Source organism: Micrasema longulum, unplaced genomic scaffold (genome assembly GCF_059751315.1).
Source record: "Micrasema longulum isolate JH-2025_06_02 unplaced genomic scaffold, ASM5975131v1 h1tg001359l, whole genome shotgun sequence".
NCBI classification, from domain to species: domain Eukaryota; kingdom Metazoa; phylum Arthropoda; class Insecta; order Trichoptera; family Brachycentridae; genus Micrasema; species Micrasema longulum.
The window spans coordinates 34,669-60,629 of NW_028278545.1; the positions used below are offsets into that span (position 1 = coordinate 34,669).

At 32.7% G+C, this 25,961-nt stretch overlaps 4 protein-coding genes across 5 annotated transcripts in view; 2 read left to right on the top strand and 2 right to left on the bottom strand.

The window, feature by feature from the left end:
- Positions 1–8,589, bottom strand: part of Ziz (dedicator of cytokinesis protein Ziz) — a 43,257-nt gene extending 34,668 nt beyond the window's left edge. Inside the window, exons 1-12 of the mRNA XM_088235337.1 lie at positions 8,385–8,589; positions 6,379–6,502; positions 5,428–5,600; positions 4,097–4,400; positions 2,652–2,823; positions 1,911–2,097; positions 1,522–1,825; positions 1,175–1,392; positions 890–1,080; positions 558–802; positions 272–471; positions 10–133 (exon numbers count right to left, since the gene is read on the bottom strand). Coding sequence (XP_088091463.1) covers positions 10–133; positions 272–471; positions 558–802; positions 890–1,080; positions 1,175–1,392; positions 1,522–1,825; positions 1,911–2,097; positions 2,652–2,823; positions 4,097–4,400; positions 5,428–5,600; positions 6,379–6,480 — 2,220 coding nt within the window. The 5' untranslated portion in view covers positions 6,481–6,502; positions 8,385–8,589. The remainder of the gene's footprint in view (positions 1–9; positions 134–271; positions 472–557; positions 803–889; positions 1,081–1,174; positions 1,393–1,521; positions 1,826–1,910; positions 2,098–2,651; positions 2,824–4,096; positions 4,401–5,427; positions 5,601–6,378; positions 6,503–8,384) is intronic.
- Positions 8,590–9,148: 559 nt separating this feature from the next.
- c12.1 (spliceosome-associated protein CWC15) lies at positions 9,149–14,385 on the top strand. Of its 2 annotated transcripts, XM_088235344.1 has the most exons (5): positions 9,149–9,552; positions 9,854–10,003; positions 10,144–10,426; positions 13,979–14,083; positions 14,159–14,385. In XM_088235344.1, exons 2-5 carry the CDS (start codon positions 9,873–9,875, stop codon positions 14,294–14,296), a joined length of 657 nt encoding a protein of 218 aa, XP_088091470.1. In that variant the 5' UTR covers positions 9,149–9,552; positions 9,854–9,872; the 3' UTR covers positions 14,297–14,385. The 2 variants fall into 2 exon arrangements, with proteins under 2 accessions (XP_088091470.1, XP_088091468.1); XM_088235342.1 differs by lacking the exon at positions 9,149–9,552 and having other exon boundaries at positions 9,680–10,003.
- Positions 14,386–15,244: 859 nt separating this feature from the next.
- Positions 15,245–17,480, bottom strand: MED11 (mediator complex subunit 11). Its single transcript, XM_088235345.1, has 2 exons — positions 17,087–17,480; positions 15,245–16,900 (listed from the first exon to the last, which is right to left on the bottom strand). Exons 1-2 carry the CDS (start codon positions 17,160–17,162, stop codon positions 16,551–16,553), a joined length of 426 nt encoding a protein of 141 aa, XP_088091471.1. The 5' UTR covers positions 17,163–17,480; the 3' UTR covers positions 15,245–16,550.
- Positions 17,481–19,115: 1,635 nt separating this feature from the next.
- On the top strand, positions 19,116–22,468 carry RpL3 (ribosomal protein L3). The gene is made up of 7 exons (XM_088235341.1): positions 19,116–19,141; positions 19,259–19,451; positions 19,762–19,930; positions 20,217–20,539; positions 20,620–20,799; positions 21,291–21,469; positions 22,240–22,468. The coding sequence occupies exons 1-7, from the start codon at positions 19,139–19,141 to the stop codon at positions 22,426–22,428; spliced, it is 1,236 nt and encodes a 411-aa protein (XP_088091467.1). The 5' UTR covers positions 19,116–19,138; the 3' UTR covers positions 22,429–22,468.
- Positions 22,469–25,961: the final 3,493 nt, after the last annotated feature.

The window sequence follows — 25,961 nt, forward strand, 5'->3', positions numbered from 1 at the left end:
AATTCTCACCCCTTTCCCCAAACCCAATGGCTGAATTGAAAGATATCCTGACGCAAGGTGCGTTGCTACAGGAAGGTTCACTACCTCTTCAACAAGTTTGCCAGATTTGTTCAGGAGTGGTATCCAAGAGTAACTGTAAGTTTTAGAGATGTTTTAGATTTTTTATTTTAAATGCAAAAACAACATTTTACACAAGCAATAGTATATCAATTAACATGGCAATATGCAAAACCAAAAATAATATATGCAAGTATTTAATACAGACGCTTACCCCACACAGGTATCTATTCCACAATCTTGTTTCTTTGAAAGGTCACAAGAAACATGATAAAAGGTGAATAGAATATGATGTGCATTAGTCAGTAAAACAGGCAACCTTACTTTCACTTCTTCGAACCAATTAGGACATGTATTATGATGAACAACAGAACACACTTTTTTATTCATTAACCCGTTACTTCCATAAATGACCTAAAATGGAAGTTTTACACTTTAAAACATTTCATTCATAATATAATTACTTAACCTTTATATAATTTATCAAATCATACGCATACATTTAACGAAGTTGCTTCCCGAGAATCACTATCTCTCAATTCCACACAGCAGGCGATATTTCGAGCTCTAGCAAAACACTTTTGAGAATCAAAATTTAGCATCATAGGATAAATATAAAGATGATTAACATAGGCTGTGAATGGATGCTCTAATGGCATATTAATAGTCGATACTTCGAGAGTGCACGGACTAGTTGGAGGCATAGAAAATGGTTTTACTGGAGCCCACCCACACGTTAGGCTATCTGAAAGAAGAATCAATGTTATATAAATTTTATATTCTTTTACTAAAATATAAGTTGCATTTTAATAAGTATTTTTTTAATACTTACTAAGAGGTTGGTCTGTGCACAGCTGAATATTTATCTTAATCCAACCGGGAATAAGAGTTAATTTTGACAACTTCTCAGGTTTTCGATAATCAGACAATATTTTAAGTAAATCATCATCCGACATACGACCCGGTTCTTGACGATATATTGCAGGAAAGTCTGGCCCAGTATCTAATTCATTACTATATAGTCTGAAATAATAAAAAAATATTGTGAGCTTAATTTTACTATTAAATTGTTTTACATACATAATATTCTCACAGTAGTATCGGAGATTATGGGTACCTGAATAATGGTTTTGCAGCCCAAGCAAAGGGCATTTTATAAGAAGCAAGTCGGTTGGCATAAATTTGTACGGTCTTGTGAACTTTAAGACCGAGTCTAGGATCTTTGGCAGCCTTCACATACGGCTCTGTTACTTGATAAATGTTTCCTTGAAGGATTTTATCAATTCTCACAACAAGGAAAATGTCAGGATGAGGATTGTTTATTGACAAAATTGCCTAAAAATATAAGTTCACATTATGCATTATTAGAAACAATATATTGACGAAAAATACTTATTGTGTGGATATCTAAAAATTTGGGTAAAAATAAATACTCGTATTTTCAATTGAATGCAATAAATTTACCTGTTTTTTGCTTTTAAACCAATCATCAGGAAGTAATTTTAAGTCCAATTTAGGATCAGTATCCGAGTGTTCATGGCATAATCCAGAATGGATATCTTCCACTATCAAATCTTTTACCGCAGAATGGTTAATATTAAAATAGAAGTTTTCAGAAAGCTTCTTTCCATTTCTGGCATCAAATAATGAAAGGTATGTATAATATGGCTCTACTTGGCATAAAAGTTGTTTATCTCCGTCTATTGGAGCCTGCAATCGGAATTTTAAGCTTTCGCATTTGAGTAGGATTCGCTGTCCAAACTGTTCTCTGTAAGAAAATATGAACACGTGTATTCTCACTTAATATTCTATTGCGTTAAAGTGAAAAAATATTTAATGACATGTCTACTTACTTGAATGGTTCCACTTGGGGTTCTGGTGTTGGAGAACAATTATTTGCCAACATGAAAAGATTTTTGCGAGCGTAAGTACGCGCAGAAGCAATAGTTGCGGTAGTTTCCTTAGCATAACTTATGAGCTGAGGATTCATGCTATGCTCCAAACCTTTCAGTGTACCAAATATCGCAAGTGGGGGGGCACCTAAAAGTATCGAATATTTTGTGAAAATTGAAACAATTTTTTTAAATGCAATATTAACATTTCTCCTTTTATGTACCTATTATATTACACCCTATAGTAAATGTAATTATTTTGAAATATTAAAAATACATATGTACGCCTGACCACATACTTTTTAGCTGCCCAATAACAGAAGGACATAAGAATTATTTTAAACTTACAAACATAAATTTTCCCATAAATGTCGCTTCTCTCCTATCCTCACTTACCCCCAAAGTGATTCATCACATAGGAAGATTTCTGAGTGAGAATGGTGTAAACTTTTAAGAGGCTTCTATTTAATTTTTTTATTTATCCTTTTGTACATAATGTTAATAGTACATTAAAAACCCCAGTCTACATCAAATCATCTACGTGGATGGCAGAAATCATCCTTCATGGGATGAATTGCCAAAAAAAAAATTAAAAAATACATATGTATATTGTGCATGTATTTCAATATTCTCAGGCACCGTCCAGATGGTATTTTTGTGGTAAATTGGTTTATATAATATGAGAAATTGCAAAAAATGTACCTGATTCTAACTCTTCTTTATTCGCTGACTCTTCTATTTTATTTTGTTGCAGGATGGAAAGCAAAGTTGTTGTCCAACTATCCAATTCAGTTTCTGATTCTGTAGCAAATGTATATCCCTTTGTTCCTGTGTCCATACGGATTTCAAAACAATTTTTCGTACGCTTGGAATTCTAAAATTTGATTAAAAAATTATTATAAAATTCACCAAATATGTCATTTGATTAATCTCAAAGTGATATTTTAGCGAGTTTGTCAGTGATACTGTGCATAAATGTATTGCTTGACAGGTTTGGCAATACAATTTTAGAACTTTTGATAAATTATTACACAAAGAAAATGTTAAAATTTAGAAAAAAACATATTTAATTAGGTAATAACTTATATTTTAATATAAGTTGTAAATTTAAAAACTTAAAACAATATTGCCCAGCTAACAAAGGTACATACACTTTGCTAATACAATGGATTTCATCAAGAATTGCCAATAAATAACATTAGAATGGATTTTAGTAAACACCCCAAAAAAAGTTTTATGGGCAGTAAAAAGTGAAAAGTAATCATTTAAAAAATAACTAAATAAAAACTTTTGAGATAAGCCCTTTAAATGCCCCGACTTCCATATTCTGATCTCAAAGAGGTTATCCATCGCTATTGAAAATAATTATCACAATCAGATATTTTTTCAGTAAATCATTCTAAATCCATATTAAATATTTTAAAATAAGGTTTTCGTATGTACCTATGTATCAACAATATTGATAACCTTTGTTCACACAAAAATAAAATTGGAACTTTTTGTTATCATCAGATATTAATCAATATACTCAAAATTGATGTACACATCTCCAGCTATAGAGGAGTATGTTAATCATTTAAGAAATAACATACAAATAGCTTTTATAATATAGCTACACCTGTATACAGGTTAGTTATCAAATACATATGTATGTGAATTACATTCTTTGGTAAATGTTGAATATCACTGGCCCAAAGCAACAGTAAGATAAACCCGAAATTTCCGATTTTGAGATGCACACGTTAATAAATTAATCAAATTAATGTTTTCAAATAATAAAATATTGAAGTCAGGTAGTTAACCTATGTGAAAATATAGTATTCATAATCTACTTTAAATAATTTAATTCAGACAGACCCTCTGCACACCTCAAAGTCCGATTATATCAGAATATGTTCTTCAGAAATATCTCACTGTTGCTTTGGGCTAGCAATATGTACATGACAATTTGAAGGACTTTCAAAATAAATTCTGAATAATGGAATTTAACCAAGTGAATTGTGTTAGTTAAATAAGACATTTTAAAAACAAAGATAATATAGACACCATCAAATTAATTTTATTCTATAAAATAACCCATCTTAAATAATAAAAAAAAACTAAATAAATACATAATGTGCTTATTAGTTAAAAAATTATGCACTCACCCTTACAACCTCTGTACAGAGATCAAGAATAATAGATTGTTTGGCATCTTCTTTTTTATCATCTTTATGAATATCCAAAACATAAGATCCGTCCATGTGCTGTTTCAAATAACAGTATCGTTTTTTAAATGATTTTGAAGCCAAATTGATAAACATTCTATCAGATCCAATTTCAGGACCTTTCAACAGATATCCTTGTTTTTTAACACAATCAGACTTGGTATTGTTTGAATCCTTGTCCAGTATTTGAATGTCTAAATCAGTTTCATAAACATCCTCTTTTAAGGAGAGTATATTTGGTGATCTGTGAATAAATATGTAAAATGAATAAGTCAAATTGAAACAATATAATGTACTCTTAACTGTATTAACAGAGATTTAGAAAGAGAAATGAAAGTTGCTAATGTCAAAAAACTTTATATATGTAAAATATACAAGGTTAGAAAAATATTATTATTATTTTATTTGAATAGCAGCACCCTCAAATTTCTTAACTTATATGGATAATTTCTATACCATAGAATACAGTTAAAAAAAAATATAGCAAATACTCAAAATGAACAGTCTTGTAGTTAATTTGTGTAATCAATTTGAAATTTTGTACTGTAAAAGAAAAACAATTATACAGGGTGTTCATTAAACCCTGTCACATCCGAAACCACGATGATCAGTATGAGCAAGAAGACATATTGGCACATTAAAATATTTTTTTAGAACTAATAAAATTTAAAAAAATAAAATATCAAAAAAGCAAATAGTTACTAACTTCTGCAGGGGTGAAACGAGGAGAGGGAAGGGGGGAGTATGACACTGTGCAGCGCTTCCCTCACTTCTCCCCTGCAGAAGTAAGCAACCATTTGTTTTTTTTAAACATTTTATTTTTCTTGTTCTAAATGTTTTTAAAGATATGCTAATATGTCTTCTTGCCCATACTGATCATCATGGTTTCGGATGTGACAGGGTTTAAAGAACACCTGTATGTAAGCAATTTCTTTGGACCATTCAAAAATTTCAGCTTTATTCGAAATGAAAAATACGAAACGAAAATAAAACACACGCAAAGGTGAATATTTAACTAGAACAGCAATTGGATTTTTGTAAAAAATATTATTATTTATTAAAGGTAGAAAAGGTGTAACAGAAGAAAATAATTCAGTATCTAGTTATCAGGTTAATGTTTCATTAAATTATCAATCATGTTATAACTACGTAAAACTTTTTTAATCCTGGAAAAGAATATAGATTGTTGATTATATTACAATCAAACCACAAAACAAAACGTTTAAAGGTGGCAAGAAGAGTCATACACATAATAAGGCAATTAATCGAACCTTGGCAAGTCGAGATAAGAACCAGAGTAAGCGTTGTATTTGAAATGTACGAGATTCCAACTGGAGGCATAACTGAGCAGCGCTTGGCGGGTGAGGAGAGGACAGGCAGCCGCCACGCGAGCATCTGGTACTGTAGTATTTACAGTGCGCCATCTTCTCGGTAAAACCACACACTGCAAAAGGAATTATAAACATCACTAGAAAAAATAATTTTCAAAAAAATTAATTGGGGAAAATTAAAAACCATATTATTATATTTTGTTACTCCAGAAATACGCTGCTCCAAACCACTGCTGGGTAGATCCATTAACCTCCGTATATTTTGTAGCTTCAGATATTAAAACCATTGTGAGGATAATAATGGTTTAGTTGTACATTCCTATTTTCATAGAAATATTTTTTGGTGCTTCGTTACTTTATTTTCATTTTAGATTATTAAATTAAATTATTTTATAGTGTAATTTGCTCCGCGACATTGAGCTATTTTACTGGAATAGATCAATATTACATGAAAAATTGCTGAAATATCACAAATATACCTTTGTGCTAAGCAACTAAATTCTGTGGAGAAAAGAAACAACAGAATGAGTTTTAAAAAATGCAGGTTGGGCAAGTAAACTGATTCTTTTAGTCCTTGCCAAAAGTTTTAAATAATGAATCATATCATTTGTCTTTTTTCAAAAAATAATCAGTTATATATATTTTTTTTAACTCTGTTCATTTTTCCTTGCTGGTTATGTACCTAAAAAACAACTGCATAATTAACTGAAAACTCGATTTTTTTTACTCATCCTTTCACACCCAGAATTAATTGTCAATATAATTTCCATTAGAAATATTAATTAATCAAATTAAGACTAAGCTAAGAAGGGAAGATATGAGATTGATTGAATGGAAAATTTCTAAGATAGTAATAATTATTATTAGTATTAGGAATTAATTCAATCTTACCGATACATCATCGACGGGGTACACTAATATTTCCCTCAAAGAATCATTGTGTAAAATTGTTTTATTTTTTGTGACAAATTCCTCAAAGTCTATTGGATCCATTTTTACTACTGTTCAACACTGTCTGCAATAATATGAATATTACTATTTTCATTGAGAAAGAAGAATGGATTGATTTACAAATCAACCACAAAATATAATAAATATAATTTCAATATTGATAAAAAATATATATTTTTAAATGAAATACACTTATAATATGATGGAAATATGTGTATAATTTGTTTACTAAAAAATGATAATACATTGAGAGTGAAAAAAGTGTGACATCTTGGGTATTTTTAATAAACCAATATTAGTAACAACTACTAAAAAAAATCCTAATAATATTATAGCGTTCCTGTAAAATGTAAGATTAATCATTTTACAACATCAGGCCTCGAAAGCTGGACTTTCACCCAAGCTATCTAAAGCTAAAGAGAATTGAAGCATTTGAAATGCTATAGGAGAATGCTTCAAATACCATGGGTAGACAGTGTTAGCAAAGAAGAAGTATTAAGACACACGAAAAAAGAAAGAGAAATTTAAATACAATAAATAAAAAAGCTAGAGTACTAGAGTAGAGAAGTACAAAATAGTTGTATACAAGGAAAAGTTGAAGGAAAACGTAGTAGGAAGACGATATATATCCTGGCTTAAAAACTTAAGAGAGTAGTTTCATTGTAGCTCCAAATCGTTATTTAGAGTGGCTGCGGACAATATTGTCATGATTATGTAAATAGGGGCTAGATTTCTTACTGTCCATGCGCTCTCTAGCTGCAAGACGTGCTGGGATATTTATTTATTGTACAGCGCCCTTGAGGTGATTTTCACAAAAATGGTGCTATATAAATTATCCAATTATATATATATATATATATACATATATATGATAGCCAACCTCTACCGTGGAGTGGCAGCATAAGAAGAAGAACAAAGAAATCAGCTTGTGGTCCCGTGGCTAGTGTTCCGGACTCATGGATCAGAGGTCCGAGGTTCGAACCCCACTCTACCCCAACTTGATTTCCATTTTCTAATAGTGAGTTATTTACAACTCGTTGAACATGGCCAGCAAAATTAAAATATTTGAGTAAATTATAAGAACGCTATCATACTACAAATAACAAGATATGCTGAAATGTGTGTACCAATACAGTCCTATATGCCCAATTAGATGTGTATAAGGGCAAGAAGAATAATACTTTTACAAATTTTAATTGTTATTGACATTTTATACTGTACAGTGTTTCGGAGTATAGCTATAAAAATAATTTCAAAGAGCATTATTGCATCTACCAAAGAAAAAATCCCAAGTTAACTTTTTTCAAGACTACTTTACAATTTTTAAATGAAATATTTATGCATTTTGCATTACTTAATTTGTTTAAAATACCCAATGCATTTTCCTACAAACTATATTTTAATATAAAAGATAAGTATATAAAAATGTGTGGTTTACAAATGATCTCATCTACACAGGATATAGTGATAATATTTTCTTTACCACATAACTGTAAAACACAATATAATAATGATATTGTACTTTAAACACCACAATGCACATATAAATGGAACTGACATATTTATTTTAACAAATCGCTAAATTTTACACCGCACAATCACAGTGGTATACAGAACAAAATACTACTTAGGTTTGTGAAAAATCATTTAATTATTAATTACAATTATCAATTAACCTGAACCGTACACTATCAAGAACAAAAACATAAGTAATTGATGTGATATAATGTCTTAGAAAGGTAGTACTAATAATCCATTTACATATAAACATATCAGATCCAATCACAAAAATAATGCATCAAAGTGTGCAATATTTGTATTTTATTCAGAAGATTGTAAAAATAACAATACATAATGTTTAAGTTAATAAACAGAAACAACAAATACTTGTAATCTCGGTATATTAATATGTGTATTCGCCAAAGTAGTGGATTTTTCATACATACTTTTTCATGACATTTACAATGCACAACTGATAAGGGCAAAATACGTTGAAACTTCCAATAGTCGAGCGACACCCACAGTCCCACATATCAAAAAAGGCTAAATCCAATTCCAATTTTATTTCCTAAAAATGACAGTAAACGTAAATAAGTTATTCTATGATAATAACGCATAAACCATATTTTTTTAACATGTGCCATAAACAATAAATTTAGACAGGAGGTGGTGGTTTGCCTAGTTCTGCAGTTGCGCAGGTACCTAATAATTATGTACAGTCCATTCAGTTTATGCTTATTACTCTGAGAGTTTATGCAATACCTACTAGTTTATGTGTGCGTAACTAAAAGTTTTAAATAAATCTTTCAATTGTGCGTGTTACACAAGTAAAAATTTAATGTTTACTTTGTTAGCCGACATAATAGGCTTTGCAAGATAAATTTTACATTAGGATAAACATTTAAACGCAGTTTACAAGAAGCGGGGTTGCATGATAATTATTAAAAAAAAACTACAAAATGAAAACAAACCGTTTGTCCAGGTGTACGAAACTCTGCTATTTGCAAATGTCAATTTGAAATAAAAGATCTAAACCACCTTTATTTTGAATGTCCCATAAAATATTGACATCCTGAATTGATATCCGACCCCTCCGATATTAACATTCCATTCCCTAGTAGGCATAGGTAACTCAATTTTTAACTGGTCCAAAACGATTTGAGCTCTTGATTTGCAGCTCAAATTTCTAATAGGTGGCTTATAGCTCACAGCAGTTCATTGTGAGTTTCATTCGAATCATACGTGTACGTGACGCTTTACAGACAATTAAATATGAGGTCAGCTGACTTAGTGCGTTAGCGGTGTTTTGGTGAATCATACATTTATTTAAGCTTAACGGTGTGTCCTGTACCATTCAGATAATTATCATAGCCTTTTCATGCTTGAGCTCGCAACTCGCGGCAGTTGAGTGAAATAATGTGATCTGATCTGGAAGCCAGTTCAAAACTCCAGTTCGAATAAAATATTTGAGCTGTTAGCTAACCTGCAGCTCAAAAAATAATCTTGAGTTACCCATGCCAACTTCCGACTAATATTATAACTCTTCTGTTTCCACCTAATAAACTTGCACTGAAAATAATAATGGTGTTAAGTTGAAAATATGTGACATAAAAGGTAATAATATTAAATACTTACACCCTAATTTGTATAATTATTTATTACTAACAGATTTTTTTTTTTAAACTTGACACTGGCTAGAACACCCAAGTAGGAAGTAGGAAGTGAAAAGGCAAAAATCGATGAAGAAGAAAAGCACACAGTTTTTATCTACGGCTTATTTTTATTTGTCATAATTTATATTATACACAATAGTTTAAGTTCACCAAATTCACAATACGCTCGGCAAGTTTTAGTGTTGAGTCAGTAGAGTTAATTATTTGTATTTATTGATCACTGCCTCCTTTGATTTAAATAGATTTAAATCTTAAACCAAAATGACAACAGCGGCGCGTCCAACATTTGATCCCGCAAGAGGAGGATCTGGTCGCGGAGAGAAGGATTTGAGTGCTATCTCCAGACAATATTCCAGTAGGGATTTACCAGGCCACACGAAACTTAAATTCCGGTGAATATATTGCATATGTTTTCTTTATTTTATTCATCCCTTCAATGCATTTTTGACCAAATATAAAGTTTGATAAAAATTTGATATAAACAAAATGTATACAACTCAAATAATGATTGTTTTCAATTAATTTTTTTTAGAGAACAAGGTCAAGGAACAACAGACGAATTAAGAAGCCGTGATTTCCGTAAAGACCTTGAAGAACGTGAGAAGGATGGCAAGCAAATCGCTAGTTCAGCCAGGAAAGTAGAGAGCACAATAAAAAGGCCTAAACTTGACCAAGTTCCTGCTGCTAGTTTGGATGCAGATGATCCCATAGAGGGAGACTCTTCCGACTCTGATGATTCCGATGATGACACAGCTGCTCTTCTAGCTGAGCTCAACCGCATTAAAAAAGAGCGAGCATTAGAACAGACCAAAAAAGTATAAATTTTGTAATTTAGTATTTTATATATCATTGAATGCAAAATCGTCGGCCTCGTGGTGTAGTAGTCAGCGCATTTGCCTACCATGAAAAAGGTCTAGGGTTTGATTCCCGACATGTTCTACTTAAATTATTTATTTAATTTTATGTTTTTACACTAGAATATTTTATAGTCCCTGGACTAGCACCTGAAGCTTGAGACTGATCATCTTACCTTCACCTAACAGAAACGATCAAGAAACGCTGCAATTGATGTACCAATGCAGTGCCCTATGCACCATTAGGTGTGGAAAGGAAATGATGATAAATGCAAAAATAAACCTGAATATTGCGATAACCATATAAGTTAACTATTCAATTCTTTTTAATCCTAAATTACATGCTCTTGAATTAAGAGACACGTTATTGTCATTCATAGAATCTTGTTTTTGTGAGAGACAGCAAAACATTAAGATTGGTATCTGTTTGTCAACCAGCATCGATGTAGCAAATGTATTTGCCTTTACTTGTTTTTGACAACAGTAATTAACATAATTCAAAATACAAATGACTGTTAGCGGCTTCAGTCAGATATTGATTCTTTTAATATTTGGTGCAAAACAAGCCACCTAAAATTAAATATTAAAAAATGTAAAACAATTTATTTTTATAAATTTAAAAGCCTATCTCCTTTGATTACATAATTGAAAATATTTTCTTAATGTTCCCTCTCAAATAGAGAGGGAAACCCTTTTTAGATGTAGTCAAGTCCATTAAGGACCTCTGAGTTATCATGGGCTCTAAACTTACCTTTAATGAACACATTGATGCTATAATTAGTAAATCCCTTAAACTATTTGGTCCCTCTTTTATGTAGACTGGATAAATCTTATTAAATCAGTGCAACATCGTCAGCTAAGAAAAATAGCCTGGACAATTGGCTTCGAGGGGGGAGACAACACATTAAGCACTTCCTATCTTAAATTTAAATAAAAGAAAGTGTGTGTGAGATATCATTGAATTTTTTTATTTGTTTGAAAGATCTATCAATGCCATTATGTATTGAATATACCATCTTTCAAATGTCCGCTGCGGCTTCTCTGGGTGGCACGAATCCGATATGTCCAATTTTCCACGACTGGCGCATAAATCAGGCTGAATTTGACCAATGGCATGGGTTATTTTAGCTTTGAAGGCCGCTGTGGTTTGTGGATTATTCGCATAGATCTGCAACTAAAGAAAACCCTACAAGAAAAAGTCTAACGGGGTCAAATCGCACGATCTCGGTGGCCAGTTCACAATACCTTTAAGTGAGATGACCATGCCCTCAAATCACTATTGCAGAGTGTCCAATGAGGCATGAGCTGTATGGCACGTAGCGCTGTCCTGTTGAAACCACATGTCGTCGGTGTCCATATCATCCAATTCAGGGCAAAAGTTGGTAATCATTGACCTATAACGCTTGCCGTTGACGGTGATGGCCTGGCCAACGTCGTTTTAAGAGAAATATGGACCGGTGACGCCGCCAGCCCTAAAGCCACACCAAACAATGACTTTTTCGGGATGCATTGGACGCTCTTGGATCTCATGTGGATTGGTATCGTCCTAAATTCGACAATTTTGTTTGCTGACGTACTCATTCATACAGAAATGGGCCTCATCGCTGAAGATGATTTTTCAATAAAAATTAGGGTCAGTTTCCAATTGCTCCAGAGCCCATTCAGCGAAAACACGTCGTTGTCTATGGTCGTTTACCTTCAGCTCCTAGGTCAGTTAAATTTTGTATGGGTGCAGGTCCAAGTCATGACGCAAAATTCGCCAAGTTGTGGTCTGCGAAACGCCGAGTTCTTGTGACATTTCTCCTGCGCACTCTCGCAGACAGCGGCTATGTTTTCAGCAGATCTTGCGTTTCATTGACGTACGAGTGTTGGTTGATTGATTACTGAACCAGTGGACTCAAATTTACCCACCACACTGAATAGTCCTCTCAGTAGGACACCTATAGCGACCGTAAAATGGGCGAAGCGCGCGAAACGTTGCCCGAACAGAACACTTATTTTGATGAAAACAATTTTATCATTTGCACGTGTTGTTGAACACTATATCAATCCATGGTAATTTGGCAAAACAGACTGAATAAGTGACAGCCAATTTGACAGATGTTGCTTCAACAATATGGCTACTATTAACTGTTAAAGTTCGGAAGTCCCTATTGGAAGACCCTTTATAAAGAAATGGAGTCAATGTCAAAAATTTCAAGTCTACAAAAACGTAGAAATTACATCAACCGTTTTAAATGGCTTAATTGATGTACTATCGTTACTGGAATAAGTGCCATTCAATGTTCCGATCCACCGGTTGCGAAATAATATGCACAAACTATGGCTTGCAAGAACCAATGTCACAATAGTGTCATATTGGTTGGTTAGAAGAAATTGTCATTTGGCAATAAGCCCGTCAATTTACAATTAATATTATGTACGAAAAGTTAAATAAATCTTTTATTTTTTTAATATTGTAAACTTGAGACACGATTTAGACTTTTGTAAGTCTTTCTAGATTTAAATAGTCACTCAAATAAGCCAGATCTTGTCTCGAGGTAGTTATTTTTTTTTATCCTTGCTTTAATTTTCTTTAGTTATATTTTATTTTAATTGTGCCTGTATATACAAAAATAAAGTATACTTATTTTAGGTACCTAAATGGAATAAATAAGTCCGTAAATAAATAAATAGATGAGATATCTCGGCAGTTTACAAATATAATTACTCTATTTTCTATTATCCGATTTCTGATCTAGGCATAGTACTGCTACTATGTAATTAGTGATAGTCATTATCATTATTTTCCCTATCTGCACCCGGTGGTCATAGGGCACTGCACACCAAATGCAGTGTATCTCGATCGTCAGTTACATGCAGATAAGGTGACAGTCTCATTTATCAGAATCCAGCCCGGGGACAATGAAATATTGCAGTTTAAACCCACTTTTTAAAATAATATTTCACATTGTTCAGTAACTAATATATTAGATTTTATTTTGGATATTTGTAGCATTAACTTTGTGGATCATTGATATATATATAAATTGTTTTTTTGAGAGAAAAATAACTTTGTTTTATGAACCACTTTTTATTGACACAACCCACTAGTTCAGTAACTAATATATTAGATTTTATTTTGGATATTTGTAGCATTAACTTTGTGGATCATTGATATATATATATAAATTGTTTTTTTGAGAGAAAAATAACTTTGTTTTATGAACCACTTTTTATTGACACAACCCACTAGTTCCGGCAACTACACGTTGCCCTCTTCAGGGTTATTAATAACAAACATACATAATATATAAAAGAAACAGAAATAACCCTGAAGAGGGCAATGTATAATTGCCTAAACTAGTCAGTTGTGTTAATAAAAAGTGGTTCATAAAACAAAGTTATTTTATTTATCTAAAAAAAAAAAAACTAATACATTGGTTTCAAAAAAAATTAACACACTGCCTCCGGAAGTTCAGAAGCTAAAGGACAAAAATGCATTCTAATGTTGATGATTTCACTTGATTACAGGAAGTAGAAAAGCGTCAAGAAGATGAGCGCATTCGAATGGAGAATATTTTATCTGGAAACCCTCTATTAAATTATACTTCTAATGCACCAAAGGCAGATTTGAAGGTACAAATTCAATTCATAAACCGTGTTTTTTGTATTTAACTAGAAATTTTTCTAATTAATTTCATTTTGTCTCAGGTAAAAAGGCGTTGGGATGATGATGTGGTTTTCAAAAACTGTGCTCGTTCAGAACCAGAGAAAAAACCAAATACTTTCATCAACGATTCACTCCGCTCAGAGTTCCACAGGAAATTTATGGAAAAATACATTAAATAAAACAACTTTTATATTTTATTTTGATTTGTTGCAATAATTTTAAGTATGTATGTCCTGATTGTCAGCCATTAAACTTATTCATCCACTAACTCAATTGTGTATTTATTTTATACAAAAGCAATTTTAAAGATCACAACACATTTTATGGTTCTTTTCCAAAACTGACTTTACAAATTTGACCTTCTTCAGGAATCAATTTGCTTATTTTTATTGACTCTTAAAATTAATAAAATGATAAGACGTGGATACAGTTAGGTATGAAGAGTTAATTTAGTTCCTGAAAAAATTAGGCCGGTCCACCAAATACATAAAAAATATTTAAAAAGTACATATTTTTTTGTTTTGAATTTCTTCCAAAACTGTCCAATTCCTGGAAATGTTTTATTTTAATAAAATAACTGATTTTTAACCCAAAATTTGTTATTAAAAACAGTTTTTCAAGTTCTGTATTTTTAAAATATTTTTAGCTTGTTTTGTACACACACATTTATAAGTTTTATTGATTTGAATAATTTAAGACAATTTAATTTTCATTCTTAAAGCGTCTTAGTATGGAATTCTATCCTCTCTGTTTACCCCTCCAAGAAACCAGTAAGATGCTTAGGCATTAAATATTATTTGAAAATATATTTTTTGTTCTGCATTGAGTTTATTTATTTTAGTTAAAATATTTACACAATCTTTCATTCCAACATGGGAAAGATTTTTTTTTTTCTATTATACTGTTTAAAGAATTTTTTAATTGTCAAATAGTGTCTAAAATTATTTTTGTGTATTTTGATGCCACTACAATAGTTTTAATTTTTTTATACCAGCTGAAATTTCATACTTGTGAAACATTTCAAATCTTGAATAATAATGTCGCATTATTAGAAAACCTTTCATCGAGAAATGAAATACGATAACATAAACAATGCATTTTTCATAAATTTAGACATGTGACAATATGGTTATCATGTCTGAGAAAATGAATTTGAAATCCAATTTCGTATAGCACTTAACTTCTTCATTTAATCTTTTACAATAAACATATCATTTCTGACGGTATTTTTTTTTTTTTTTCTTAAATTTATCTGTACAAGAAAAAATTCGTTACAAAACAGGTATGTACATACCATGTAAGAATAATAGAAAGTATTTAAGATTTTGTGATATATTACACGCTTTATAAAGTAGACCCAAGATTATAAAATACCTGCTAAGAATTTAATCTAATTTTACTTAAATTGACAAAGTACTGAGGAATCTGGATTTTATCTATAATAATCACTATTGTACATAAAATTTTATAGGTAAATTTTAAACTACCTTTATAGACTATGAGAATTCACTTTGTAAATGTATAATTACATAGCTCCTCATATATTTCAATATTATATACATACTGAATGTAAATTTAATCTAATATAACCCCCTTTGTTTTGGAATTGAAGTAAGAGGTGATCGATAAAGGCTTAAGATTTTGAGAGACAAAATATAGATACTTTTTAATCTATTCAATTCGAGCAATATATCATCATCAGATGGTGAAAGCCACTAACCCACATTTTTTTTTAAATTAGTATTTTGCATATTTAGTAATTTTTTTGCAGTTTTTATATGAAGAATCACCTGGCATGCATTCATACTTAAGCAAAATTCTGTATTGTTATCAATTATCTCTCTTTCCTACTATAAAGAATACATTTTTCTGATTTAAATGGTGCAAAAAAACAATTTTCTGAAAAATGTGAGTTGCCTCTCTTCACCACCACAATGACGATTTGAAGGTTGACTTTAAAATGGATTAAATGTCGCTTGCCTAAAAAAAAAAAAACGTCTGTAATTTTACAGGAAACAGAGAAAATTCAGTACGCAAATCTGTTAACAGTCTAGTTCCAAGGAATATTGAAATGCTCGGGTCTAATTTATAATCTCATTTCCAACTAGAAAAAACACAAAATAAAAAAGGGACTCAAATATCAATAACAATTTGTAGACATTTACAATTAATTAATTAATTTAAAAAATACCTCTTCTGAATGAATAATCGTTAATTTATGTTAAAATTCTCAGGATTCTAGTTCAAATAAGATTTCCCCGTAGTTATGTGGGGATAGCTGCACGGAAAGCAGGCCCTTACAGATAAAATAACGCTACTATAAATAGGCTGTGCATCTGACGTCCACAGTTTCTGTCATATCTGAATTAGCCCTAATAGTTTTAAAAAATAAACATTTTTAGATTAACTATACACCCATTAAATCAGATACTGTCATCCAGTTCCAATAGTAGATGCCGCAGAAGATGTGAGTGCGGAGTTGCCATTTAATTTAGCACCATTGGTAGCTCGGTTAGCAACTGCCAAGTGTTTGGTCTTCAAACGGTCCAGCTCACTGACCCATGAGCGTACATGTTCTAGCCTATGCCATGCCATTTGTAGGACCTTTTGGGACGCATATCCTGAGCCTTCATGTGGCTGACCTGTTGAAACTTGGGTGAGGTAGTTAATCTGCTCATTTAATTTTGATTCTACTTGACTGAGTGTTTTTAAGAACTGGTGTGTATGACCCTCAGCTTGCTTTTGGCTTGATTTTTCTTTACTCAGCTCGAGTAATGCTTGTCCTAAAAAAAAAAAAAAACAGATAAGGACTAAAAAATATATCGGATAAACATTCAGAAGAAATTTATAAAACAATAGCCCAAAAAGGGTTTTGTTTTTCAAGAAACACTGTGTCCAAACAAAGCACAAACTTACAAAATAGGTAAACCGAAATACATTTTTAAAAGAATTTGGTTTATTATTCTAACCTGCACTTTGTAGACATGTCATGATATCCTTTTCAATCGAATCCAAGGATTGAATTCGTTCCATTGGAGCTGTCATTTTTAATCCGATGCACTCTAATTCAGAGATGATGTAGAACTATGACTAGTTCTATAATTGAGTATTTTCAATTTACGCCGAATACTGTCAAGAGACCCTTATTCACTAAGCGTTTAATGATTTAATTAAAGACAACAAAATATCGTGGTCGAAAATAAAAATTTTCGGTAAGGTAAATTTATTTTTCATTAAAATGTTAGATGTGGCGAACGGACAGCGGTAGTAAAAGACGAAAACAAAATACAAATCATTTAATTAAAAACCCACTGATTACCATCTACAGTCAACCAATCAACCACAGATTATACAATCAACAATGACAAATTTCATAAACAATACACCATAGATCTCATAAATCGTTCACAGATATCTTGGCTCTCGGCTCAGATTCCACAGAATTTCTAAAAACTTTTACATTATTATTTTAAAAAATTGTTGACACAATAAGTATAAAATTATAAATTGTTTGTACATATACATAAATAATAATGTTTTCACCTCTCTAATAGAGCGAAAACTCTTGTTTAGAGGGGGAGTTTGTTTTACATTTGTTTTTATTTTTATATATTAAAATAGTTTACAATATGTACAATAATTATTATTATAATTAATAATAATAATACACTAGCAGCTATTAAGCTGATGCGTGTACATCAAGTGTACATGGTTATTAAACATTATAAATTGATCTGTGCATCTAGGCGGTTTTTGACCACATTAACTGAACTAGCACCAATCACTTTCACGGGAAGGCCATTCCATTTCTCCACAATTCGGTTTGTCAGGAAGTTCTTCCTGGGGTTGGATGAGAAGGAGGTAGTGTTGAGTTTCAATGAATGACCTCTGAGATGGCGGTTTTTATCCAAAGTGAACATTGATTTCAATTTGGGTACATTATATTGCTCAGTTAAGATTTTGAACGTTTCAATCAAGTCACCACGCTGCCTCCGCTTTTCCAGTGAACTTAACCCGAGCTCCCTTCAGCGGTCCTCGTATAATTTATTTCTTAGAGAAACTACCATTTTAGTTGCTCTTCTCTGGACTTTCTTCAACAACTCTATGTCTTTTTTTAAATAGGGACTCCAGATTTGGTAGGCATACTCCAGGAGTGAACGAACATATGTTTTATAACTTTTGAGAAACAAATCTTTGGTGATGTGAGCGAATGTTTTCCTTATTAAGTATAAGAGGGAATTGGTGCGTTTGACAATTTCGATAGTATGTGATTCCCGTTTAAGATCACAAGTAATCACAACCCCGAGATCTTTTTGTGACGTTACTGCTTGCACTTGATTTTCATCCACGGTATATATTATTTTCAGATTTTTAGGGCCAATGGGTAGGGCGATGCGTTTCTCAGGGTTTAGCGTTAAGAGCCATTCTTTTGTCCATTGAAAAATCTGATTAAGATAATCTTGGATTTGCTTTAGCAAAAAAGCTTTTTTTCTCAATTCGTCTGGGTGTTGTGATGTATTTTTCATAACTTCCTTCTATATCCTCTCGTGACAACCTGCTGACAAGCCTCTAAAAATAGAAGCTTAGGGGGTTATTCCTTTAAAAAAAAAAAGAAATCACCAGGTAACTATATTTGACGCCATTGTTTATTTATTTTATTATTATGCTTCAGAGAATATTTCAAATAAGGTTTTTTAGTACAATTTCGTATTTTTACCGTGTTACAATCATCATATGCCTTCATTTGTTTGTTTTTTTTAAATCATACATATGGCGGAAGAACTGAGTAATAGGTGCCCTTGAGCTGGTATTCTGAACGGAATTGTGTGTGAAGATATGGTTTTGCTGGCGTGTCTCTCCTACCTACCTATTTAAATTATTATAAAGTAATCACCGATTTCTATCTATTTTTAGTGGACAACACAACAGATATGAAATTTCTACTTTTACAACTTGCAACATTCTTTTCTTAGATTCTCCGATTTGCCCACATACTCGTTCATTTTATCTTTTCCTTCATCATGGTTAGTCCAGTTTTCGTAATCTCTCTGTATTTTTGTCATCTGTCTAATAAAACGTAATTACTTGGCGTAGATTTCATGCTTATGCTTAATTTAACGATTTCTTTGAATTATTTTTAGTCTCATCGCAAGTTTTCGGCGCCACGACATGGGTCGATGGGATTCTACCCCAAGAAGCGGTCCCGCCGTCATCGTGGCAAGGTGAAGGCTTTCCCCAAGGATGATCCAGCCAAACCCGTTCATCTCACAGCGTTCATTGGCTATAAAGCCGGAATGACACACGTGGTCCGAGAAGCTGACAGACCCGGCTCCAGTAAGTGCTTACCTTACTACCTTATTTCATTATTTACCGACAAGTGTCACCCTGTGTTGAGTGAAAACTCGATACTCGTTGACGATGTGTGCAAAGCTGCTTTTAATGCAGTTATAAGCGCACCATGTCGAATAGCAAATTCGCCGCCCTTCGTGGCTGGCGTAAGTCTGTCATATTCCATTTTCCTCCTGTAGTCCATTGGACAATGAATAGGTGGAACGGCCATGCCCTGCACAAAACCTTTCGGATCTACTGTTTATTCATAAATCAGAATGCTCGTTTGACTTTAACAGTTTTTGAATGTACACAGAAATCAACAAGAAGGAGATTGTCGAGGCCGTGACCATCTTGGAAACCCCCCCGATGGTGGTTGTCGGCGTTGTTGGTTACATCGAGACTCCCCATGGCTTAAGATCTCTGTGCACTGTATGGGCTGAGCACATGTCCGAAGATTGCCGCAGACGATTCTACAAAAACTGGTATGTCTTTACTGCCATTTTTTCTAAATCATTTAATATATTCATTCTGATAATTGCGTGTAAATGCATGCATATCTGAATTCAATGTTAATTAATGAAATGTAAATCAGCTCTCCTATGGCAGCATGAGAGTATATTCGCTGGCCTCTGAAGCCGGTAAGGGTGCTATCCTCCGCTCTACGATGAGGCTACCCCTTGTTGTGTTTCAGCTTCTTCATCGAGTAGTCGTTCTGCCGAGGGTTTACTTCTGGTTGGGTTTATCTGGATAACTTTTAATCCGAATTAGGTACAAGTCCAAGAAGAAGGCCTTTACCAAGTCCTGCAAGAAATGGCAGGATGACCTAGGCCGCAAGTCGATCGAGAAGGACTTTAAGAAGATCGTTAGGTACTGCACAGTCATCCGCATCATCGCTCACACTCAGATGAAGCTCTTGAAACAACGCCAGAAGAAGGCGCATGTTATGGAGATTCAGCTGAACGGTGGCTCCATCGAGGACAAGGTCAAGTGGGCTAGAGAACACTTCGAAAAGCCTGTCCAAGTCAGCAATGTATTCGCACCCGATGAGATGATTGATTGCATCGGTGTCACCAAAGGAAAGGGCTTTAAAGGTAATACTTTATTTTTGCGCACTCGTGATCACGCCACTTATTGATCCAACGATCCCTTACAACTGTTTCCAATGTTTTAGGTGTTACATCCCGTTGGCACACAAAGAAACTTCCAAGGAAGACCCACAAGGGTTTGAGGAAGGTAGCGTGTATTGGTGCTTGGCATCCTTCTCGAGTATCCTTCACCGTGGCCAGAGCTGGACAGAAGGGGTATCACCACCGTACGGAAATGAACAAGAAGATTTACCGCATTGGTCAAGGTATGAATTATTGTACCCGTGTCATTTCATATTTCCTAATTTTATGGATTGAAAGTTTTAATTTTCCTTTAGATTATTATTCCAGTCTAGATTATTTTTATTCCAAGTGTTTATACATTTGCCTCTCAACAGGCCAGAAAGCCCAATTAAAGTGAGTTACAGCACAGAACACCCAGGCTTGAGAAAAATCGTATTTAATTTTTGTGTTCTCACCGGGAATACCCGGAATCTTCTGTGCAGGAGTAGCGTCCTATACCATGCCGCTGAAAAGGAGTACACCTTAAGTTGCATTACCCTCATCAAAATATTATCATGAAAAAAAAAAAACAAATATAAGAATTCAACGAGATGAATAAGAATTAATTAATAACCTGGCCAAGTCGATTTCAATGGTGTTCCTGCTGTTTTAAGGCTTCTTCCTCCGTGGTTAGATTTTTTTCTTGACACGTATTTTGTTTCGTATTTAGAATGTTCTTTTTATATTTCCCAAGGTATCCACACCAAGGATGGTAAGGTTGTCAAAAACAATGCTTCCACTGAATATGATCTTTCTGAAAAGTCCATCACCCCCATGGGAGGATTCCCCCACTATGGAGAAGTCAATAATGATTTCATCATGATTAAGGGATGCTGCATGGGTCCTAAGAAAAGAGTCATAACCTTAAGAAAAGTAAGTAATATTTATATTGAATGTAACATCTTAACAGCAGGGCGTAGAAAATTGAATATTTTGCTGACATAATATTTCAGCAGCTTAATACGTTACATTTTGTATGCAAACTATTAGTGTATCGCATGCAAATTTTCTATATAACAGTGATAAATTTATTGCTTCGAATTGTTCCTACCAATATTGAAAATTAATTTCCCTCTTTTACTTTTTTGCTTTGACAAAGGGAACCTTTTCTAAAGTAAATGAGTATCATCTTTTTTAAGTGGTTTCAGTCAAACAGTTGATTCACCGAATATTAACCTTTTGAAATAAAAATAAATCAATATTTTTTATAAAAATAAAAAAAAGATCATAAATTAATGCAGGGCATAATAAATAAATAAATTTTATTAGTAGATTTTTTCAATTTGACCCGCTGATGAGCCAAATATTGTGGAATAACTACAACCAGGTACCTTCAAAATCGCAATTTTTTAATTACCCCACTATAAACACATATTTGTTTTCCTCCATGAATGCTACAAATAAGTAAGTCGTGATTTATCAAAATCATACAATGGCCATTTGAATGATTTGTTTTGTCTATTTGTAGCATTCATGGAGGAGGAAAAAAAATGTGTTTTTAGTCAACAACTTGCAAATGATTTTGAAGTTACATAACTGTAGTAATTCACCCTGTGATATATAGAATATATTGGTAAATGCCCACAGTTATGTATTGGTGGTTTGCTTATTGAATGCAATTTTAATCTGAACACTTTTTTCAGTCCTTGAGAATTCATACTAAGAAAGCTGCCCTGGAAAAGATTAATCTCAAGTTTATTGACACATCATCTAAGTTTGGTCACGGTCGCTTCCAGACCCCAGCGGACAAGGATTCCTTTATGGGAACATTCAAGAAGGACAGGTTGAAGGAAGAAGTTGCGGTCACAGCTGCTGCTGCCACACAAGCTTAATTTTATTTCAAATTATGCTAAAATAAATGTGTGAATTTTATGAAATTTGTTTTTATTTTCAAAATATATTTTTTCTGATATCCCCTGAATTTGATCAAAAGATTAAATTAACATATTAAAATAGAGATAGTGAACATTTCAGAAATCTGCCATCCAGGCGTTGACAGGACCTATGACTTTTCATTGGCTTTATTAAATCACCGTTCTGGGAGAATCAAGTTCTTGTCTGCAAACATTTGGATAGATTCAAAATATTCACTGATCCAGGCTGTCTTGTCCACATAAATTCATATTGTATTTTATAACATTATGTACCTAGCTGCTTTAAACCTTTAACTGCATTTCTTTAGCTTTTTTAAAAAAACTAACTTCTAATCGGTTCTATATTATATTAATTTATATTGTATTTTTTTAAATTTATGTCGTTTATATACTCTTCTTTTTTTATACCAACTTCTAAACACTTCTATCTTTTGTTGCCTTGTGTTGTATTTTTTAAATTTAATGTTGTTTATATACTCATGTTTTATATAACCTTCATGTATGTAAAAGCCTTATGGGCGTGAAAAATTACTAAGAAAAAAAAAAAAGATTGAAATAAATTTTCTGGTATGTAGGTGAAGAAATTCAGTTTGATAAATCTCTAAGATTTTTTTTATGGAATAACAGGCTTAAGCCTCTGTTTTGAGGCTTGTAAGCAGGTGGGATAGAGGATATGGGAAGGTGGTAATGAAAAATACTCCACAACACCTAGACAAATTCAGAAAAAATCAGCAACTGGCGGAAATCGAACCTGCGACACCAGTTTCGCAGTTGGTCATTTAACCAACTGCACCATGGCGCCTAGGATTAAAGAAATTTGGATGCCCAAACATAGGCAGAATAGTAGATGTCATCCTGTTTTGTTTAGTAATAGACACCTGTTAAACTAAGACCTGTGTTTGGAGCTTGTCCAGAAGGGGCAATTAGCGAGATACTAAGCGCCAATACATCATGTTCACAAGCATCGCGCGTATATCGTGTGCACATTGTCACTCGACTTGTGCTTGATTCGCGATTACGTATTTACGCACGAGAGAATTCGCCCTTTCTGGACAAGCTCTTACATTTGAAATTTAATTAATGCATTATTTCACAATGAGCTCGCCTTGCTGTAAAACAGCGATAAGTATATTTAAGAAAAAACAGATGTTACACTGTTTTAGAAATAATTAAATGAGCAGTTTTTAAAAATTACTTATCAGGTTATCTCGATACATTTTTTTGCAAAATATATTTCAGTTTGTTAATATAATCATTTAACTCCTGTTACTATGTATCAGTATTATTCGGGACTGTGATCAATGGCAGTGTTGTTCAGGATTGTGTAACATAAATTAGAATCCCGGAATATGGAAATTTGTAGATTTTAATGAAGGGGCCAATATATATGTATTTCATTAACACCCAGATGGCTCTTTCAATATACAGTCAAAAGTATATAAAGCATTTTAGAAAATAAAATCGTAACCATTGCACTTAACATGTAATTAATTTTAAAAAAAGAAGAGAAAGAGAATAAAGTGAAGATGATTAGAGAAACACATTAAAACGAGGGGATGGCCATTCAATGGATAGGATAGCTGATTTGATTGCGAGTAGTGTGGAGTAAGTCCTAGAGCTCAACATAAGTTTTAGCAGTTCTGTGGATGCGTGCCAGGGGAGAAAGAAATCGAAAACTATTTTTTACAGATAAAAATGTAATAACATAATAATAATATGTATTTGCTTCTTGCTAACAACAATGAGAAACTGCGATTCTTGGTAGTAAAAGTCTACGATGTATGCAAGGGAAGCGATTTGCTGATGAATGTCGATCAATCGAATGTGATGGTTTTTGAAAGAAATGAAAGTATGACTAAATGTGAAATCACTGTGAATGGAGTTATACTAAAACAAATAGAATTTTTGTATCTGGGAAATATGTTTACTAGGAATGGAATGACTGAGAAAGATATTGAAAGGAGGGTGAGTGCCGGGAACAGAGTTAACGGTGCACTTAAATCAACCTTGGCTAATAAATGTTTGTCGCAAGAGGCAAAATTAGCCGTTCACAACGGAGTCCTGGTCCAGACCCTGATGTATGGGAGTGAAAATTATGGACTTGGAAAAACAGGGATGAAAGTAGGCTGAATGCTGTTGAAATGCAATCTCTCAGGCGAATGTGTGGTAAAACTATGTACGATAGATGCACAAATGTTGAGATCCGTACATTATGTAAAGCCGAGATAAACATTATTGACAAAATCAAGAAAGGAGCTCTGTGCTGGTTTGGACATGTAGAGCGAATAGACAGCGAAATAACGGGTAAGAATATTTACAATGCGAATGTTAATGGATGCAGAAATAGAGGAAGACCGAGAAAGATATAGCATGACCAAATCAGACAAATACTTGAAGATGGACATGACAAAAGTTGGAATAATCGGCGCGCGTGCATGAGAAGATGTATGAATGTAGTGGAAGGGAGATCTGTATGAAAGATAGAGTGATGTGGCATTCTATCCTCTCTGCCTACCCTTACGGTGAAACGGAGTGATGGTTTGTTGTTGTTATTGATAATATATGCATGTATATAAATATTCCGGTGGTCATGAACTGACATGTCAGAGCACTCAAAGGGAATATATTATTGGGTTTTGAGATATCCTGTATAATTTTATGCAAATATCCACTATTTACTTATTACATTTTATTGATATCTTTTTAACTTAAAAATTTAATTGCGTCAGTATTCCTAATAGTTTTTTTTGTTTTTGGTAAATTGAATAAAAATAATTAAAATTGAAATGTTTTAGTATTTTTTAAATTAAATTGGAGATAAAATATATAACAAAACTATTCGCAAGGAGTTGTGTGTTTTTAATTATTTATTTAGGTACCAAAACCATATTTTATTAATTGAGCCTTGCGCCGCAGGTTACGTTTTGAATTTTCTAATATGGATACTTTTTTTCAGAAACCTGCAATTTTTTTCATGTTTTAAAATGTATTTTTTGATATTTATACCTTATCCAACATCTGCTAGATCTTTGTCACACCATATACCAACATGCATTACTTGTATGAATATCTTTCATAAAATAAATCGATGAACCTCCTTAAATCAGATCATTACGCCTTACTTAGATGTCTATGAAGATAGTAATTTTTCTCCTCCTAGGGAGAGGACATGAATTAAGTAAGTAGATCTAGATTTTTTTTAAATATAAATGGAAATGCTGAGAGTTAGTGCTGAGTACCTACTTAAAGAGTACGGGCTTGTGAATATTAGAAAGGGTCCTGTAAAATTATGTAAAACTCCCTCTAAATTAAAATAAACAAATAATAATGTATTATATTTCTAACATAAAAAGTATTTTTAAGTTTTCGGCATGATGTCAATGATTTCGGCATCAATTTATTTATAAATTTGTATTAACCAGTTTTATTTTTAGTTGTACGTCGACCGATTTCAAGATTATACAAATTTACTTGCAAATAAGTCTGTCTAT